Raw genomic sequence first — 19,361 nt, forward strand, 5'->3', positions numbered from 1 at the left:
GAGGAAAGTGGGAAGCCCTGGGTGGGAACCGCTCTGAGCGTCCGTGGATTCCCGAAGTTTTCAGGACGTCCACAGAGGGTAGTGTGAAGGGAGCAAACGAGAATGATGGGATTCGGTTGAAGGTGCCTGGTTTAGTGCTGTTAATTGTCGTATTTTTTTTTATATATATATATTTCTTGGAGTAAACATTTTAAATAAACGGCATCATTGTTTACTCTGCCTCGGCTTTCATGATTCCTCTTCAGTAGTGTGGAGTGCGTCCACGTCCTTGTCCAGCCCTGTGCACGAGCTTCATGAAAGGGTTCAGAGAGGATGAAAGTAGCCCCCTGGAGAGCTTCATTCTGGGGTAGAGAAGTGGTGCAGAGAGCCTGGACGAGCCCTATGGGATGAGGCCAAGGTCTTCCCGGCCCGGATTGGCCACATAGGTGCCCCCAAAACACACATGGTCCCAGTTTGGCAGTTGGTTGTTTTTTGTGGGTGAACAAGGTCTCGTGTTGCCCACGCTGGCCTCCTGCCTGTGCCTTTCCAGTTCCTAGCATATGCCCTGCTGGGGGCTAATGGGAGCAGGCTAAGCAAGGAGAGGTCTCACACTGCCCATCCATGGATTAGGTGTGTTAGAGGGGCTGGAGAGATGGCTCAGTGGCTAAGAACACTGTCTGCTCTTCCAAAGGGCCCGGGTTCGATTCCTAGCACCCACATGGCAGCTCACAACTGTAACCTCAATTTCAAAGGCTCTGACACCTTCACGCTAATGCACATGAAATTATTCTTTAAAGTGTTAGAGAGGGTCTCACTACTTAGCCATCTCTGGTCTGAAATTTCCTGTGTAGACTAGGTTGGCCTTGACCTCGAGGCCTACCTGCCTCTTCTACCAAGTGTTGGGAATGAAGGTGTTCACCACCGTACATCTTAGGTCAAGGGTTTTTGACTTGGGCCCTTTTGGGTTTTGGTCCTGGAGAATCAAACCTAGATGAGCAAGCATTCATTCTTAGTCACATCCACCTCAGCCCTGGGAGGGGGTCTGTCAGGATGCAGCCCCACCCTAAGCCAGGAGTGCCTGCAATTGCAGGCGTCCGAGGGACACCTGGCTGCTTCAGCTTGGCCAGTTACCCACCAGGGGGCGCTGGGAGGACACCCTTTTGTCTTAGACGCCGCAGGACTGGTGCTTGGGCTGAGGTCCCTGGGGGCTGCCGCACATCCTGGCTGTCACTTCCGGTGACACACTAACAGCCTTTGAGTCTGAGCCTTCCTGTTTCGTAGAGGGAAATGAGACACGAGATGAGCTTGGTCACAGGGAAGGGGGCCGGGTCACCAGACCTCCACAGAGGCCCCCTAGTTTCCCCTGGCCCCCTTCCAGGAGTAGAGACTGCCTTTGGGAAGAGGCAGAAGTGCTGAAGAGACCCCAGCCATACTTTTACAGCAGTGGTTCTCAACCTTTTAATATGGTTTCTCTTCCCTCCCACGCCTACAAACCATGAAATTTTCATGGCTACTTCATAACTGTAATTTTCCTATTATGAATTATAACGTAAGCGTCTGTGTTTTCCGGTGGACTTAGGCAACACCTGTGAAAGGTGAGAACCACCGTGTTATGTGCTGCCGCAGAAAAGCCTGGGTACTGCTGGTTGCTGATGGAGCAGCTGTCTGGAGAGGCCAGCAGCCTCCCTAGCCCATAGCTGGTCAACGGGCAGCCCTTTCAGCTTCCTGAGGAGGACGACACGGGCCCCACTCGGCCTGCTACCATACACACTTGGTCCTGTCGAGAAGGTAGGTGTAGGCCTTAGCGGCAGCCTTGTCCAGCCACTGGCCTAGAGGGCCATTAGGTACAGAGCCATGCTTCTACAGCCTGCCAGGGTGTTGGGTTACAACCCCACTGCTAACTATGGAGGGGTTGGAGACTAGAGGATTAGCAGTGTAGTTTTTACATTTGTGTGTGGACCTACGTAAATGTAGAATAACCTGGAAGATGACAAGGCGATCTGTCCTGTTGGATGGGTCCCAGGGAGCAAACTTAGGTAAACTCAGTTGCTATGCCTGACAACCTGTGATCCCTCACGGCCTTTTCTGACTCCAAAGGGAGCTCAAGGCTGGCCTGGACAATATGAGACCCCATTTCAAAACAAGTGGTTTTGGATTGTCAACTTCTGATCCATGCCACCCTCAAGTTGGGCAATGCAGCTCCAAGTCGTAAATGGACCTTGGGGCCTTCAGGTTCAGGGCTCGGGAGGTCCTGGGGTTTTCCCCCCTGCCCAGAGGTGTCTCAGCATAGGGTCTTCTATCTGCTGAGCACAAGGGGCCGTTACGCAGGGACAGGGTTCATTTTTTTCCCCACTAACAATGTACAAGGCCGAGGCTGAGGGGCCGCTCATAAGCCAGACCTGAGAAACTCTTAGGGACCATCTGCTCTGTGAACCACTTGGAACCGGTTTTGAGAAGCTGCCACTGTCTGGGTCTGTGGAAGATAGATGCCGGTGGCAGGTGTCTCAGTGCCCATGCTGCTGTAGCCCAGGGGCCAACAGCCAAGCTCAGGCCTCCAGGAGGCCTGCAAGTGTTTGCTCAGGGACCTCAGAGGTAGGCAAGCTCCACCCCACCCCCGGGAAGGAACCCTGCTGAGGCAAGCAGGTGCTGTTCCCCTCCTGGGCTCAGGCTCTCCCCGACTCCAGGATGGATCTACAACTTGCCACCCGTGAACGGGATTGCAAGTAGCTACGGGAGCCTTTACCCTCCGAGAGCAGTGTGTCACAGTCCAGTACGGGCCAGAGCCACAAAGACCTCTGAAGTGTCAGTGGAGTCGAGAACAAATGAACAAGACAAACTGTTGTCACCAAGTCCAGAATAGCTGGCAAATTCAAACCTTTACCTGGCCCTGAGCAGCTCTCCCAGCTTTAATAGCTTCAAGTCACCAAAAGGCTCCTCCAGCCCAGAGCTGTTGAGTCACATCTACACTGTGCGGGGCAGGAAGCCCCTACAGGACACCTTGGGGTAAGGCCCTGCACACCCTTGCTCCATCAGACTTCAAGGCCACCCCACCCCCATGCTACGTACAATCCTCAGGAGTGTGGGGTTGTAATGTGGTTCACTGCTGGCCCCAGACCCTGCTTTGGCCCCTACTCACACAGGATTAGCACCACCCAGTTCAGGTTTGCAAGGATGGTCGGAGCCCACAGGGTAGGTACCTTTTGCTGTTAACAGCAGCTGTCCTTGACACAGGCAGTAAGCCAGGCCTTGTTAAGAGTGGGGCCTGCAGCAGGCTTTAAGGGTCAGCACAGGCTTACCCAGTCACCTTTATCCCTCAGGTCACTTGACAGAGCAAGGAGACCAGGAGAGCCTCCATCTGCTGGGGCCAGCCGACCAGGTGTTAGGGGTGACCCTCTCCTCCCTCCAGCTTGGAGTTTAGATCAGTGTGGCTTAGCTTCGTCAAAGTGTTTCAAGTTCAGCTGTATTTCCCATTACCCAAGTGGGGCAAGTTTCCTGAGCAGCCCCTTCTCCAAAGTAAGGCAGCTTCCCGTAGGCAAATTCAGAGCACCTGTGCTTTATTGACATAGTGAGTTTGTATAAAGACAGTTTTCTCTCCCCTTTCCCCCGCCCAAGAGGTGTCAGGCTGGTGGCTCTGAGGGATCTACCGTGACACTCCGTTCCCTACAACCCCCGTGCAAACACTGCTTTCTGGTTAAGGTCGTTTGGGCCCAGGGTTTAGGGAACCATCTTCCACCACTTGAATGCAAATGGCACTCGCTTTACGATGGCACAGGAGCAGGCGTCTCCCAGGTTGGTCAGGTAGCAGTCAAAGTCATCAATGAACGTGCACTTGAGACCCAGGGGCTCCAGTAATCCGCAGACGGCTTCTTCCAGGCAGCAGGTGCCCTTGATTCGGGGCCCAAAGGGCTTGGGGATTCCAAGATTCTTGTCCAACACGATCATCTGCAGCTGTTAAGACAGAGCGGGGGTCAAGCAGGACAGCCTTGAGAAAGCTGTCCTGCCCTCTGGTGCAGGTGGTTGTGGTTGGTGGAGAGGGGACCAAGAATTAGATAAAGGGAAAAACCACATACTTTAGGGTTGGCCTGACTGCCAAGGCCTGTGGCTGTGTAGGCATCACTAATCAATCTCAGTGAAGTCAATCTGGTTTTCCTTAGTTTGCCAGTATTTCTCAGCAGAGCTGACCAGCAACCTAACCTTAGTGACTTAACAGATCTTCGTCTCTGGATTTGATGCTCTGGCCTTGTCTGTGTACCCTATCCCAACCTACCTTTAAAGAATGCCTTCCCTCATGCTCAGCACACTGAACCCAGAGGACTATGTATGGCTTCCATCCCAGGCCACACCCATCTGGCACCAGCAGATGTGTTTGAACCAGGCATGCCCGTCGCCCTCACCATGTTGGGGAAGTATGGCCTCGCGAAGAGTTTTGAGGTCTGCTGGTTGGAGGGGACGTTTGTCAGCTGCTCTAGGCAGAAGAGCTGCGGGATGGCAATAATGTCCTTGTCCACCAGTCCCAGCTCCTTCTTCAGGAGGGTGCGGTTCAGGCTGATGCACCTCTGCAGAACGGGGAAAGGGGGAGAGGGGCCGGGGGACTGTGAGCCTTATCAGGAAGGGGCTGCTCCTTCACAGATCCAGAAAAGGAGAGGCTTCTGTTTGGCTCGAATCTCAGGAGCCCTGTAGGGCCGTGACAGCATCCTTAGCACAATATGGCAGTCTGAAGGTGAAGCGAGTTCAGAGAAAAGGCCAAGGTGGGAGAGATTGGTGTATCCCTGGACTGGTCTTTGCTGGGTGGCCACTAGTGTCACAAAGCCCCTGAAGTCCGTATCTGGGCCTGGCAGCTGCTCCCCTCCCCACTAGGATCAAAGACCTTCCTGAGAGACCTGCAGAGCCAAGGCCTTGTTGGGGACCGTCCTGCACCCCAGGCCCTTACCTCCACATAGTCGTTCTGCTTTCGTAAGGTCTCGTCAGCCAGGATCTGGGCAATAGTTCTGACTTCCCTCCCTGTGGAAAGTGAGAGGCCAGGCAGGGGTCAAATCAACACCCAGCTTGACCCAGCAGCAACTGGCACATCCTCCGACCCATGACTGCCCGAGTCAGTCTCAGGGACCACAATCTGGGCCCGATATCATAGATCTGATGATGTTCATCAGAGTACCCAACACCGGAAACCCAGGCAGGGTTTACCGCCACTAGTCACCAACTCTGGCTCCAGGGAAGCAATCTCAGCGATGTTAGGATGGTGACATCAGCCCCACAAACTCAGCTGGACGCCTCGGTCCTCTGCACAGCTCTGTGACGATAACCACCTAAGTGTGGACCAGCACCCTTCTACCTGTGGTCAAGAGCTCGGACTTTGTTCCTTCCCCGCCAGCTCACAGGTGACACAGCCTTTGCCTTCTGGTATGTATCCCCGCGACTGCTCACTCTTTGACAAGAAACGTGTCCCTAGGCCCTACCACACAGTCGCTCAGGAGTTGAGAGGGGTAGGTAGCCCTGAGTACCTGACAACCTGATGCCTCCACCTCCTTTTCTGGAGCAAGGTAGTACTCTTGAGTTCTATCATGTTTATGTCAGAAGTTGGCTCAGGACATACCTTTCCTGCTGGTCCTCTTGTGCTTTCCTTAAGCACAAGTGTTAGCGCCAGGTACTAAGCCCAGTGACCCCTCATCACCGGTTGGGGCTAATGGAGCCACTTTGGACAGAGTGGCCCATCCCGGTATGGGGTGCCCCAACAAGGGCCATCCCAGCACTTCTTAGGTTTCCCTGTCTACCAAGGATGACAAATTAAGACTCTAGAAACAGAGGTTCAACCTGTGGGTTGCAATCAAGAACATTGGAAAAACATTTACAATTCATAACAGGATCAAAGTTACACAAATTGCAACAAAAATTTTATGGTTGGGGATCACCACGACACGAGGAACCGTATTAAAGGGTCGGAGCGTTAGAAAGCTCGAGAACCACAGCTCTAGAAGGTAGCTGGTGTGGTGGCACACAGCTTTAATCCCAGCAATCCAGAGGCAGAGGCATTCCGAATTCTTTAGTTCAAGGCCAGCCTGGTCTATAGAGTGAGCTCCAGGACAGCCAGGGCCACTTAGATACTGCGGATATAAACATGTTTTTGCTTTGGTCCCAGGTGTGGGATGTGAGACTGATTCAGATAGTCCACAGCAGCCCTCATGCAGGCTCTGAGAGGAGCTATTTGTCAACTGCAGATAGTTTAGATCTGAGGACTCTGGAGAAAGAATAAATGCCAGAGCCCAGAAAGGAAGAACAAGGCTGCTCCCGCTTCCTGTTGTGAGACAAGTTGGAGATCTCCTTAAACAAGGGTTGGACTGGCTCCACGGAACCCGATGACCCTAAACCAGCAAGCAGCAGCTAAGAACTGAGCTCCCTCTCAGACTAACCCTTTCTCTCTCCTACCTGGTGTTGAAAGGGATTGGAGTTGGGAGAAAGATATTTTTTTTTAAAGCATGCCAACATTTAGATTCTATCTTAAAGAAAAAGGAAGGTACCAGGTGAAGAGTCACCTTACCATTAGAAAACAGCTGTTCCGCTCTGATGCCTTCAAACAGGGTTACATCTTTGTGGCCCTCTTTGTGTTTCTGTTCAAACAGCTCAAAACAGGCACTGGGGCTGGCCAGCAGCAGGCGGAAGCCCTGGGAAGGAAGGCCAGAGTCACCTGCTGTGCAGGGTCCTTAGAGTCTTCAGCAGATGCTCCCTTCTCCAGCCCCCAACACAAACCTTCCCGTCATCATGTGTGTCATTTACAGGGACGAAGCACAGGAACTCATCCACGTGGCCGGTCATCAGCCAGTCTGAGAAGAGTTCCACGGGTGCCTGCACCTGCTGGGCATACACGAAGTCTAGCAGGTCCCTGCTCATGTTCCGGCTCTCTTCGCTGGAAGGAAGAGGGAGAGAGCGGCCTTTGAGATGCTGTTGCTTGGGGCCACTGAGAATCAGGCCACCGTCAGGCTGGGACCACTCTTGCCAATTGAGTATGATGGCCTATGGGATTACCCACTTTCAGAGTAATGCCATTCCCACCCAACCCCATGTTTTGTGAAAAGCCAAGTCTTTCTGGGCCAACAGCATCACTGGATCTAAACTGAGGAATTAAAAGTTTTTTGGTAGTTTTTACTTTGAGACAGAATCCCCCATAGTTCAGGGTGGTCTTCAGTTCATAGAGGTTCGAATCAAGAATAAAACTGAACCCAGAGACCCCTGGTTGCTAGGCAAGCACTTCCTAGCCCTGCCTGCAAGCTTGCTTTTTGTGTTTTTTGAGACAGGATTTCTCTGTATAGTTCTGGCTGTCCTGGACTGCTTTGTAGATCAGGCTGGCCTTGAACTCACAGATCCACCACCTTTGCCTCCCAAGTGCTGGGATCAAAGGTCTTCGCCACCACACCCAGCAAGCTTACTTTCTAACTTAAGTGCTACACAAACCGAAGGCTCAAGTGTGCTTCAGTTTCCAGAGGAATACTGAGCAAGTCTGCTGAGGGGAGCCAAGTTACTGGAACCAGGGTGACGGCCCTTTCCTTTAGCTTTAAGATGCCTGGGTCACCTGCTGCCCTCTGGCCTCCCTGCTCACCTTGGGTAATAGCTGCCACCAATGAGGACCCGACCTAGCGGGTAGGTTTTGCCTTGGGCCTTGACGGGCGGGGACACCATCAGGTTCCCGATGGAATCCAGGCTCGCCACTCGGTGGTCCTTGGCTGGGCGGATCAGGTAGCCAAGTCCAGGACTCTAGGAGGAGACCCAGTCGGGGGACGGACAGGATGTAGGAGCCATCTCACTACTGATGGTCAGGTGCATCTCTCCCTCCCCCCAGGGGCCACTTGGTACCCCCCCCCCCCACTATCCCCCTCCATCCCTGGCTCAACACCAGGATGGCGAAGTTGATTTTCAGATAGCCCAAGCTCCACACCAGTGAGTACTTCATGGGGAATTCGTCCAGATTGGGAACCCGAGGGGTGTCGAGAAGCAAGGAGATGGTCTTGTGGGGAGCCTGAGTATAGCAGAAAGCCATCTCATCCTAGGGGAGACAGGAAGACGGTGGTTAATGCTCCATCAGCGGCTTTCCACATCTGCCGCATGGATCCCTGGGTGCAGCCAGAGAAAAGGTAGAAACTTCCGACTAGCTCCTGCTCATCCCTCCAGATTTTCCCTGGAGGCTTTACTCACAGCCCACCTCCCCATGTAAGACCGAGAAGCTCTTGTCCTCCAACCCACTGACAAACCTGTCAGGTCTACTTACAAAGCAAGTTGGTTTGTTTCTGGGACCCATAGGCAGTCACTATGACCTCTGACCTGCCCTGTGAAGTCTTCTGTCCAGATCTCCCGCCACCAGGGTTCCCTGCATCTCAGCCAAGGGGGGGACCGTGTGTGTGTGTGTGTGTGCGCGCGTGCGCGCGCCCTCGCAGACAAGGGAGGTCCTTTGAGAGAGTTTCCTGTAGCCTTTATACCTACTTTGTAGCCAAGGCTGGCTTTGAGTTCTTCATCTCCTACCTCTCCACTCTATCTCCAAGTGCTGGGATTACAAGCATGCACCACCCCCACATCCCAGTCAACCCAATGCCGAGAACTGAACTTGGGACTCTATAGGCAACGACTTGGAGCTGCGGCCCTCGCCCTTCACCTTTCAACTCTGGCTTGTACCATTTAAAGCGTCGCTCTACCTTGCTCTGTGTTGGCTTCCGTACTTGGCTGGAAGGGTCTCCTAGTCCATGGTTCAAGTCTTACATACACACATTGCAACCTTCATGCCAACGGCACAGCCACCCGAGGAGCTGGTGGCGCCCAGCCCCACTAGAGCCCGGCTTATAAGCCATCCGAAGGTTTTCACAGCCATGTGAATGACCTGCCAGAGGCTGTCATCATCTGTCCCCTTTTCTCATCCTCAGCGTCTGGAGTGAGGGCATCTGTCCTTATTCATCCTAGGCCCCTGGTGGCACACCAGCCCCTGGGAAGTGCTCAGAGATGTTTGGAGCAGAAGGACCTTCCAGAACCAAAGCCGAGCCAGCTCTGGTCCCGATGTTGGGCCAGGCACAAGCCCAGACTGAGGCCTTAGCTGTGTTTTTTGGGTTTTTTTTTTTTTTTTGAGACAGGGTTTTCTCTGTGTAGCCTTGGCTGTCTTGACTGGCCTTGTAGACCAAGCACAGAGATCCACCTGCCTCTTCCCCGAGTGCTGGGATCAAAGGCGTGCGCCACCATGCCCTGCTCAGCTGTGATCGTGAAAAGTGAAACATCTGGAAGAAGGGGGGCTGGACTCCAGATTTATCCTCAACAAGCAAGCATGCCTCGGTGGCGTGTTGGCTCACTATGAAGGTCGTCTTGTGGCACGGGCCAAGCCTCCCTGCTTCCCCTCCAGGGGTGTCAGTTACCTGGAGCCATTTGCCCTGGCGCTTGGGGTCCTCATAGACAGTTGCCATCTGCACGGTGCTCTTCTCGCTCAGTTTTATTACTGTGTCCACGAAGCCCTGCAGCTGCAGCTCCCTGCCACAAGGGAGAAGCCCACTGTGATTTCAAGGTCCTCACAACAGTCACACTCCCTGTCCCAGGGGGTGAGGGGAGGGTAGTCTCCTACCTCAGCTTAGGTCACTGGCTTGGAAATTTTTTTGCCTAGACCATGCTGATGGCTGGTGCTGGTCCAACCCCGTCCACACTTTTTGATCACCTCTGTGCACCCCCTTTATTCTACCCCAGTATGAGCTCCCCTGCTCAAACTATTGGAGGACTGTTTGCTTCCTAAGGGCAGCTCAAGATGGCCAATGAGGGCATATCTGTGGGGGCGCGGGAAACACAGGCACATTTGGAAATCTGAGTTGGGTTTTTGAGAGAGGTTTTTTTTTTTTTTATTGTTCCTACAATAGTGTCCTAGAACTCACTGTGTAGACCAGGCTGGCCTCAAACTGACTGCCCTGCCTCTGTCTCCCGAGTGCTGGGATTGCCACCAACACTTGTGGCTCCACGGTGAACATCCTTTCATTGGGCACAAAGTAACATTTGAGGTTGATATCAAGGCATCCAGTTTAAGATTTATTATTTATACAATCCTCTGCCAACATGTGTGTCTACACAGCAGAGGAGGGCACCAGATCTCATTGTAGATGATTGTGAGACACACCTCATGGTCCTGAGAATTGAACCCAGGACCTTTGGAAGAACATCCAGTGCTCTTAGCCTCTGAACCATCTCTCCAGCCCAAGACATCCAGTTTTACAAACCACTAGACCCTCAGAGTTGACTGCACTGGCGAGTCACAATTGGCAAGTATCCTAGCAGGGATTCTAAGTCCAGGCCCAGGCCCAGCATTTATCCTTGACACCCAGTGAAACTCTTTAGAGACCTTACTTGAGTCTCCCAACTGCCTGGGGAGAGGATGGAGGGGAGAGAGGTGCCAGGGACCCACGTTGCCAGGGTGGCTTGAGGCCCTCTTACCTGCACAGGTAAATCTCCAGGGGCACTTGGGTGTTGGGCGTGAAGATATAAGGTGCCACCCGGAACACCACAGTGTCTTTGTACAGTGGCAGCTCTGGGAGTGACTGCAATGTATGACAGGCTCTCCATCAGGACCTGGCTTCATCTGCCACCTTCCCCCTTACACCTTCCCTGTGCCCACAGCTTCCTGTAACAGCCCCAGCTGGAGGGACCGAGAGCCGTACTCCTTGGTGTCCTGCCTTGTGCCGTAGCTCACCTCCCTCCACCAAGCCCAGGAGCCCTCGCTGACACGGTAGCATACCTTATCAAGAGCCTTTTCCACTAGGGAGACAGAGAAGGAGATCAGGCCGGAGAAGGTGGCAGATGGGAACTCCATGGCTTCTATGTAGAAAGTCTCTTTGCCTTGGTTCTTTAAGGGGTCCAGTTCATAGAAGGGCTTGTCAGGTCCCAATACCGGTACAAAGAGAGAAGGTAAGGCTTCTAGGAGAGATAAACGGGGTGCCCAGCTGTGACAGCTGCGTGGCTGGCATTACTGTTCCTGGTGGGCAAGCATAGCAGGCTAGTGACCTGTCTTGCTCAGGGACTCTTAAGAGCCATGTAGTGCACCACCATACCGTGTTTGCATGTGTGTGCACACGTGTGTGGGGACCAGAGGTTGGCATAGGCGTCGTCCTCAATCACTACCTTATTTGAGACAAGATCTCTGTTGCTGGACCAGGAGCTTACAGATCCAGCCGGCTAATACTGGCTGGGCCGCAAGCTCCGAGGATCCTGCCATCTCTCTCTACCCGCCCAGCTCTGGGGCTCCAGATGCACAGCCATACCTCACTTAGACTTCAGTGTGTGCTGGGGTCCGGACTCAGGTTAGTTCACGATTAACGTGTTTTCCTGACAGAACTACCGCCCCAGCCTCAGCACCAACAGGCTTTCGAAGGCCCTTAGCGGACATGTTAGGAGTTGGGACTCAGCAGAGGACCACAACTCGAGTGTTCAGTCTGAATGACACAGGTGGTTTCATAAATACAGCCACGGAGGAACATTGGAACGAAGGCCCAAAAGGTGAGAGAGACTTGGCATGCGAAGATGGGCTTGGCAGCCTCACCAGGATTGCCAGCCACAAACACGAGGATGGATGGATGACCTACCCCCCCCCCCTCCAGGGACATCTGGAGGGACCCAGAGCTTTGGTACCCTGCCACTGCCACCACAAAGCCCATTTCAGTCTCTTAGATCAAGTGAAAAAGCACAGAAGAGCCCTAAAGGTTGGTGACTACGTTGTCAGTAGCTAGACTCCAGACTGCTCATTCTCATTGGACATCATCTGACAGCTAAGCTACCAAAGCATCTCCCTGGCATCACTGTCGCCACCTGGGTCCTTTCTCATCCACTCCTAGGCCAGTTATGGGAAGTCAAGGCCAACAACTGCCTGTCCATTCCACCCTTTCCCCAGGTCCTTCAGTCAACCTGGACCGTAAACAGCACATGCCACTTGCTGTCTAGGGAGTGATCAGGGGATGGGGTGCCATGATGGCTGCCACTCTGGCTTCTGAGTCACTAGATTCTGAAGTTTACTATAGCGAGGCCTTGGCTAAGAAGGTGCTTCCAGGCTAGACAGACAATATGTGGGCAAGACACCCACATACAATTGGTTTTTTGTTTGTTTAAGATTTATTTATAGTGTTCTGCCTGCATGTATGCCTGTAGGCCAGAAGAGGGCACCAGATATCACTATAGATGGTTATGAGCCACCAATGTGGTTGCTGGGAATTGAACTCCAGACCTTTGGAAGAGCAGTCAGTGCCCTTAACCTCTGAGCCATTTCTCTAACCCTTAAGATTGTTTTTGTTTTTGTTAATGGATCCTCCTAGCAGGAGTTACTTCAGGATATTATCTATAGGGTGTCCTATCAACTCAAATGCACTTCTTTCACAGTCAAGAGAAACCTGGCATCATCCAGATGAACTGGCTAACCCATGGTGTGTGTAAACTTGCTCTGGTAAAGGTGGCAGCCAGACAGCCCCTGCGGCACAGACCTGGCCACACAGCCTGTTGACCTGTGACTCTAGCTTCTGGGCAGCCTGTTAGAGGTGGAATAGGGCCACCACTTGACCAGCACACTGAGGCAGAGTGGGGGCGGGAGACTTACTTTGGCCCCAGTAGACTCTGGCCTTCTTCGCCTCTTCCTCGGAGGTATGGAGGACCAGGCGGTAGTCCTTCAGGATTTGGTTGGGGCCCTCTACAATCAGGGTCATCTGAGACAGGTTCTGTATTTCTGGGCAAAAGGATGGTCAGAGGCTCAGGCCAGGCTCCAGGATGGGAAAAGTGAGCCAACGGGGTTAGGGGTGGAAATTGGATCAAGTCTTTCTTGGTCATCTAGGCTGGCCTTGAACTTAGTGGTCCCCCTGCCTCAGCCTTCCAGGTGTCGAGGTAACAGGTATAAGCTATCATCTGCCCTTGCCAGAGGTCCTCCAGCCTGCTCCCTGGAGAGAGGTGCTCACACCCCTTTTCACGGAATGGGAATTCTCAGCCACCACATGAGGTCAGCGTCTCATCTCTACCTCCCAGGTGTCAAGACAAGGCTCACTCACAGCCAGGAAATGCTGTTAAGCCTTTTCATGGGGGCTAAAGATGTAGCTCAGCTGGTAGAGTGCTTGCTTAACATGCACAAAGTCCTGGGCTACACGAGACCTTTGTCTCAAAGACACATACGCAGACGAGCTGGAGAGTTGGCGCAGTGGTTAAGAGCAGCTGCTGCTTTTCCAAAGGACCTGGGTTTGGCTCCCAGCACCCACAGCTCAGGTAGCTTCCAGCTAATGAAATTCCAGCTCCAGGAGACCTGCTACCCTCTGACCTCAGGGGCTCCAGCTCACACCACACACGTGGTACACATATAAGCTCATGTAGACACACATGTAACAAATAACTTTTTTTTGTTCCTTATGACAGGGTTTCTTTAGCCCTGGCTGTCCTGGAACTCAATTTACAGACTTGGCTTTGAACTCGGAAATCCATCTGCCTCTGCCTCCTGTGCTCTGGAATTAAAGGCATGCACCACCACTGCCTGGCTATGAAAAGATCTGTTTTTCGAGACAAGATTTTTCTGTGTAGCCTTGGCTGTCCTGGACTCACTTTGTAGCCCAGGCTGGCCTCCAACTCAGAGCTGCCTGCCTCCGCCTCCTCAAATGCTGGGATTACAGGCATGCACATGGCTCACACTTTTTTAAAACTAGATCTTTTAAAACCTATACACATCATTGTATGAAGCCATGTGGCCTCTCATTACACAGCTTCAAGACATAAACACCTTGGGTATGCCAGTAATGTCACCCAGGGCCTTTGTACACGTTAAGCAAACGCTCTTCCAGGGAGCACCTGACTTCCAACCTGTGAAAAAAGATTTGTCTCCCTGAGAGTAGCTGTGACCTGCCTGTGTGCTGAGGGGTGGCCAGAGCTTGAGAGAAGTGGGGACATCAAGGGGAAGTACCTTTGGGGGTCATCTCAGGGCTGGACTGGTCATCAGGCACTTTTGCATTACTGGGATTACAAACCACAAACAGGATGGCGCCCCAGCCGTTTGGGCCCCACACCCATCTTTTCTGCAAATGACAGGGACATTAGGCAGGAAAGAGACAAACCATCTGCTGAACATATGTAGATCTTTGTCATCACAGTCCCTGGGGACCCAGGAAACAGTTTGAGACAGATGACCTGTGGGAACAGAGGGCTTTGGACAAAAGCTAATAACAGGTAATGGTTGCTGCCTGGTTTTGGAAATGTAAGGACAGAGGAATGCCCCACTGGAGGTCCAGGGTGGCGGCTAACTGTTCTAGATGACCACATAACCAGGCCAGTGCCTCTGGACATCCAGTCTATTTTGGTTTTGTTTTGAGACAAAGTCTTGACGTGTAAAAGCCTGCAGTGGCATTAAAAGCTCACCATCCTGCATTAGCCATCCCAGTATTGTGATGAAAGGCAGGTGCCACCACATCTGGCTTTATTTTGAGACAGGATTGGCTGTAGCCCAAGCTGGATTGAAATACCCTATGTTATCTGAGGATGGGTCTTCAAAGTCTGATCTTCCAGCTTCTACCCCAGGATGCTGGGGTTAAAAACCACACATATACCCCACACCCCTAGCTAGGCACACACGCGCACAAACACCTGGCTACTTTTCAGTAAATCAGAAGTTTACTTCATTGACTTGACTTGGGGTATATCAGTGCAACTTAAAGACACATCGGTCAGATAAACGTGGGCCTTAGGGTCAGGGATGGCTCTCTTAGGTCCTTCCCCACTCCCTTGACCAGGCAGCCTCACCTTAGCCTGCTTGTCACTTGGCATGTCCATCTGTCCATCTCGATAGATGTCTGCCTCCAGGGAGACCTCTGAAAGGGAAGGGGGGTGGGCATCTCAGACACCTGGGCTGCTAACAGGGCCCAGAAGCTCTGGTGACTCACAGGGTGAGCCCAACTTCTGACACAGTTGATAGAAAACCTAATGTGCTATCTCAATGTCAAGAAGTTTAGCATCTGCACCTGCAAGATTTGTTCTGGAGAGCCATGCAATGGAGTTAAAGAGTAAATCACACATTAAAAAAGTCTCAAATTCTAATTTTGTGGTTTTTTGAGACAGGGTTTCTCTGTGTAGCCTTGACTGTCCTGGACTCTGTAGACTTGGCTGGCCTCAAACTTAGCTGTCTGCCTCTGCCTCCCAAGTGCTGGGATTAAAAGCATGTGCCACCATGGCCCAACAAAAATATTAATTTTTTTTAAGTGTGCAATTTTATATTGGGATATAGCCGTAGCTATACTGGGCCACAGGTTGGACACAGCTAGTTAGAGGCCGGGTCTTCAAGAGACAGGCCAATTTCCACGAATAAGTCAGGGAGGGAGTCGTCCACAGTGGCCACCTGGGTCTTTATATAAAGCAGCTGTGAAAAGAGCAGCTAGAGAGGATCTGAGTTCAGTTCCCAGCATGCATCAGGAAGTAGCTCAAAACCACCTTTAACTCCAGTCCCAGGCCATCTGATGGGCTCCCCTCCTACCCTCATTTGAGAGTGCTCACACATAGAAGAGTAAGGCTTTCTTAGATCAGTAAAGCTAAGGATAGAGGTCTATGGTGAGGTGACACAGTAACTTTGGACCAGACTGGTCAGTGACAAGAACAGAGAGGTGGGCAGAGAATTCAAATTCTGGTTGTTTTTGTCATCCAGTAAATTAAGACAGGAAGGGAGGAGTGACTGAACTTCAAGGGAATGGGTATGTGGATGCCATGGGACCAATAGACGATTTATGCACAGAGAATCCTCTTCCTTGCTTGGCATCACCTGCCCTGCTCTCAAGAGGAATCAAGACTCACCAATGCCGGTGAGTAATAGCACAGCTGTGGCCAGGGGTACCTCTTTATCGGGAGAGTAGTAGGAGATCAGCACCTGTGGAGACAGCATAGCGAATCTGTAAGGGCAGGAGCACAGCCCCAGCACCACAGACTGGGCCTAAGCATTTGACCCTGGCTTTTATGGACCAGCATCTAAGCTTCCAGTGACCCACCATGAGCTGGCCTTGGGGCCTGGACCACTTAGGATTTTAAGCTTGTGTCTCGACGGGCAGTGGCAGCGCACACCTTTAATCCCAGGAGGCAGAGGCAGGTGGGTCACCTGTGTTTTGAGGCCAGCCTGGTCTACTGAATAAGTTCCGAGATAGCCAGGGCTACACAGGGAAAGCCCGTCTCGAACAAACAAGAACAAGACAGAGCGTGTCTCGCTGAAGTTGCTCCTGCTGGCCTTGAGATCTTTCTGTACCTCAGGTGAGACCTTGTACTTTTGAGTCTCTTCCCGGTTACCTAGACTTACTTTGTACACACCGCTTGGCCCAGAGCTCACAACATTGGTTCTGACCTACTCAAGACACAGTGCGCTTACCCAAGGGAGTGAATTCGCCGCAGGAAACTGCCTGTCACAGACACAGACATCTCACCATCCCCTTCCTGCCTTGCTCCCTTGCCCACAGACAGCTGAACCTGGGTCTGCCCTGGGCCGGTCTATTGCCAATGGGCTCTAGTCTTGCCGGCTGCCATATTGGAATCACCTGGGTAGGTAAAGGCTACCCGCCTCCCTTCTCCTCCGTGGCTCACCTTGTCCTCGTTTATGGTTGGGCTGGGCGACACCATCCTCACTAGGGCCTCTGTGGGTTGCATCAGCGGCCGCCACACCACACCGCCCTCCTCCCCGGTAATGACAGCGCTGGAGAGGTGGATCAACACCCTTGGGGAGCCACGGATAGTGAAGGATTCGCAATTCTTGGGTGCACACCTGCTTTGCCAGAGACGATGTTAGGAGACAGTAGCATAGAAAGCAACAGGGTTCAGAAGGACAGCCCTCCAACCCTCGTCCATCTTGCGAGACTGAGAATTCGGTCAGTGAAGTTGTGTGTGTGTGTGTGTGGGGAGCTAATGTTTTCAGCCTTTCTCTTACCGTTCCTACCCCTGGAACCTCCAATTTTTCCTCTGATCATTTCCAGCCCCAACCTCTCCCTCCCGCAATGGCACACGAGTGAGCGAGCCTTTTTATATACAAGCCTCAGCTTCCAAGCACGGTGCGAGTAAACGCACAAACTACAGGCAAGACGCCCCCTCACCTACCCCTCATGGCCTCGGTCAAAGCTAAGGGAGATCTTACAAGCAAGAGGCAGAAGAAAGCTGTGAGTCAGTATCCTGTGCTGGGATGGGGGGTCCCCGGAGACCCAGTCCTGGATTCCTTAGGACCAGCCAGTGGAGCAAAGAGAACTGACCTTAGACTCCTGGACACAGGGACTCTCCCCAGACCGTTCCTTCTGGTTACCCCCTTACCGACACCCCGGAGCCTCACCCACTGATGTCCAAGGTGAGTTCCATGCCCACCACGCAGATGGCTTGGGTGGGGCTGTCCAGGGACAGTCTGAGGACACTCTGGAAGGTCATGGCAGGGCTTCCTGGCTAGCCACTCTCGGGAGTGGCTCTTCTCAGCCAGAGTAACTGCCCAGGGCTCAGGTTTGGCTTTGCCTGCCTCTTTAATAGGGTAAGGAACACCCGGGTCAGCCCCCTTGTTAAGGGGTCACAGGTGAACTTGCTTTTCTCCCTGGCAGCTGTGGGAGGTGGTAGGGAAAGGGGAGGGTCTTTCAGTCAGTATCAGTGGGTTAGCAGCTGCTGCCTGTGGACCCTGCAGCCCTGGGGAATTGAAGGCTAATGGCTTAGAGCCTTCCCCTGAGAGCAGGGGGTGGGGGAGTTCTGGGAAGTTGGAATCCATATGGACCAAGACACTAGCAGACTCAGCTGAAACTGCCAGGGAGGGTGAAAGTCTCCAGAGGACTTAAGAGGCTGTAATCAGGGTGCTAGGCTTCAAGGTTGAGGGGGTCTTGGTTGTAGGACAAGGGTTCTCAACCGTGGGTCAGAGCCACTTTGGGAGGGATCACATGTTGTCAGATGGTCTGCATATCAGATACTTAACGATTCATAACATTAGCAAAATTACAGTTAGGAAGTAGCAACAGAATAATTTTTATGGTTGAGGGTCACCGCAACATGAGGAACTGTGAAAGGGTCACAGCAACTGACGAGGGAGGGGTGCTTGGCACTATGCTCACAGAAGTGTGAGGGAAGCTGATCAGCTCTGCGCATCCCCCGTCCCCACAGACATTTCCCCCCTGGTGATAAGGATGATCTAGTCACTCACAGCTGCACCTCTTGTTAGCACGGGGATGGGAGGGGCAGCAGGAGCTGGTACATGGACTAAACCTGTGGAACCTTGCTTACAGCTGTTGTCCATCTAGGCTGAGCCCGCAAAGCAGAAAGGAACCTTTATTGTGTATTTCATAAGTGCTAAAATAGAGGGGTCAAGGTCCTCACACCCTATGAGTTGCTGAGATGACAGGTACATCGGTGAGCCTCTGGTCTCTTTCCGTAACGCATCCCAGGTCAAACCACTAAGCTAGGTGTGGTGGTTCCTGCCTGTTATCCACTTCAGCACCCAGATGGAAGCAGGAGGATTTCACTGAGTTTGAGACCAGCCTGGGTTACAGAATGAAACTGTTTCAAAACCCAAAAAATACTATTTTGCATTCTATAGTATATATTTGTTGGCAAAAAAAAAAAAATCCAACTGAGGTAGGCTAGCCTGTGCTTACACAGTGAGTTCAAGTCTAGACTGGGCAATTCAATAAGATTGTGTCAAAGTTTTAAAAGGGGATGGGTGGGAGGGTGGCTCCTTGGCAGAGAACTTATCTATCTCTAGGTTCTAGGTTCAATTTCCATCATTCCCTCACTGAAAGTGGACCGTGATGGCTTACGTCTGCAATCCCCGAGCTTGATAGACTGAGGCAGGAGGATCAAGTGTATGAAGCCAGCCTGGGCTAGTTAAGGAGACTTATAGAGGAACTGTTCCAGCTTATTTCCCAGACCCTGGTGCAGGACAGAGCTTAGAGAGAGCCACCTCCATTCCTCTCTTCTCCAGTCTACCCTCCTATTAGAGAAGGAATGACGGTACCAGCTTCCAGCTGGCTTTGGAGGTGTCCACCTCTAACCTGTACACTGAAGAGGCTGAGGCAGAAAGACAGCTGTGACTCTGAGGGTGGCCACTCTGAGGGAGTGGGTAGGCTGGGGCTACTAGCAAGATCCAGTCTCAGAAAGAAAGGAAAAAGGAAGGAAGGAAGGATGTGACAGCAAAGGCAGAACCCCAAAGTCAGTGTCAGTAGGAGCTGGAAGAGGCAGAGGCACTCTTCCTGTGGGGCCTGGAAAGGGAGGGAGACAGCCTCACAGCTACTGGCCTCCAGCCCAGCAAAACAGCTTTGGTCCCAGTATGAGGGACTGGGTCCCTTCCTGGGGTTTAGGAACACTTGGTTTGTGACCACATCTGCCTCAGGTTACTCTCAGCAGTTTCTGAGGAAAGGAGGAGGGATGAAGGGAATTTT

General features: G+C 52.4%; 1 protein-coding gene across 1 annotated transcript; it reads right to left on the minus strand.

The window, feature by feature from the left end:
* Positions 1-3,693: 3,693 nt before the first annotated feature.
* Positions 3,694-17,376, minus strand: Padi6 (peptidyl arginine deiminase 6). Its single transcript, XM_055611461.1, has 16 exons — positions 17,285-17,376; positions 16,552-16,729; positions 15,778-15,850; positions 14,737-14,804; positions 13,904-14,015; positions 12,566-12,691; positions 10,721-10,899; positions 10,420-10,523; positions 9,363-9,474; positions 7,907-8,014; positions 7,571-7,725; positions 6,724-6,880; positions 6,515-6,638; positions 4,910-4,980; positions 4,374-4,535; positions 3,694-3,927 (listed from the first exon to the last, which is right to left on the minus strand). Exons 1-16 carry the CDS (start codon positions 17,374-17,376, stop codon positions 3,694-3,696), a joined length of 2,055 nt encoding a protein of 684 aa, XP_055467436.1.
* Positions 17,377-19,361: the final 1,985 nt, after the last annotated feature.

The sequence above is a fragment of the Psammomys obesus genome, unplaced genomic scaffold (genome assembly GCF_907164565.1).
Source record: "Psammomys obesus unplaced genomic scaffold, mPsaObe1.curated_primary_1811, whole genome shotgun sequence".
NCBI classification, from domain to species: domain Eukaryota; kingdom Metazoa; phylum Chordata; class Mammalia; order Rodentia; family Muridae; genus Psammomys; species Psammomys obesus.

Coding starts and splice junctions, on each gene's coding strand:
- Padi6 (XM_055611461.1), bottom strand. CDS start 17,376: ATGACCTTCCAGAGTGTCCTCAGACTGTCCCTGGACAGCCCCACCCAA. Junction 14,016..14,736: donor CAAGTGACAAGCAGGCTAAG/GTGAGGCTGCCT, acceptor TGTCATTTGCAG/AAAAGATGGGTGTGGGGCCC. Junction 6,639..6,723: donor ACACACATGATGACGGGAAG/GTTTGTGTTGGG, acceptor CTTCCTTCCCAG/GGCTTCCGCCTGCTGCTGGC.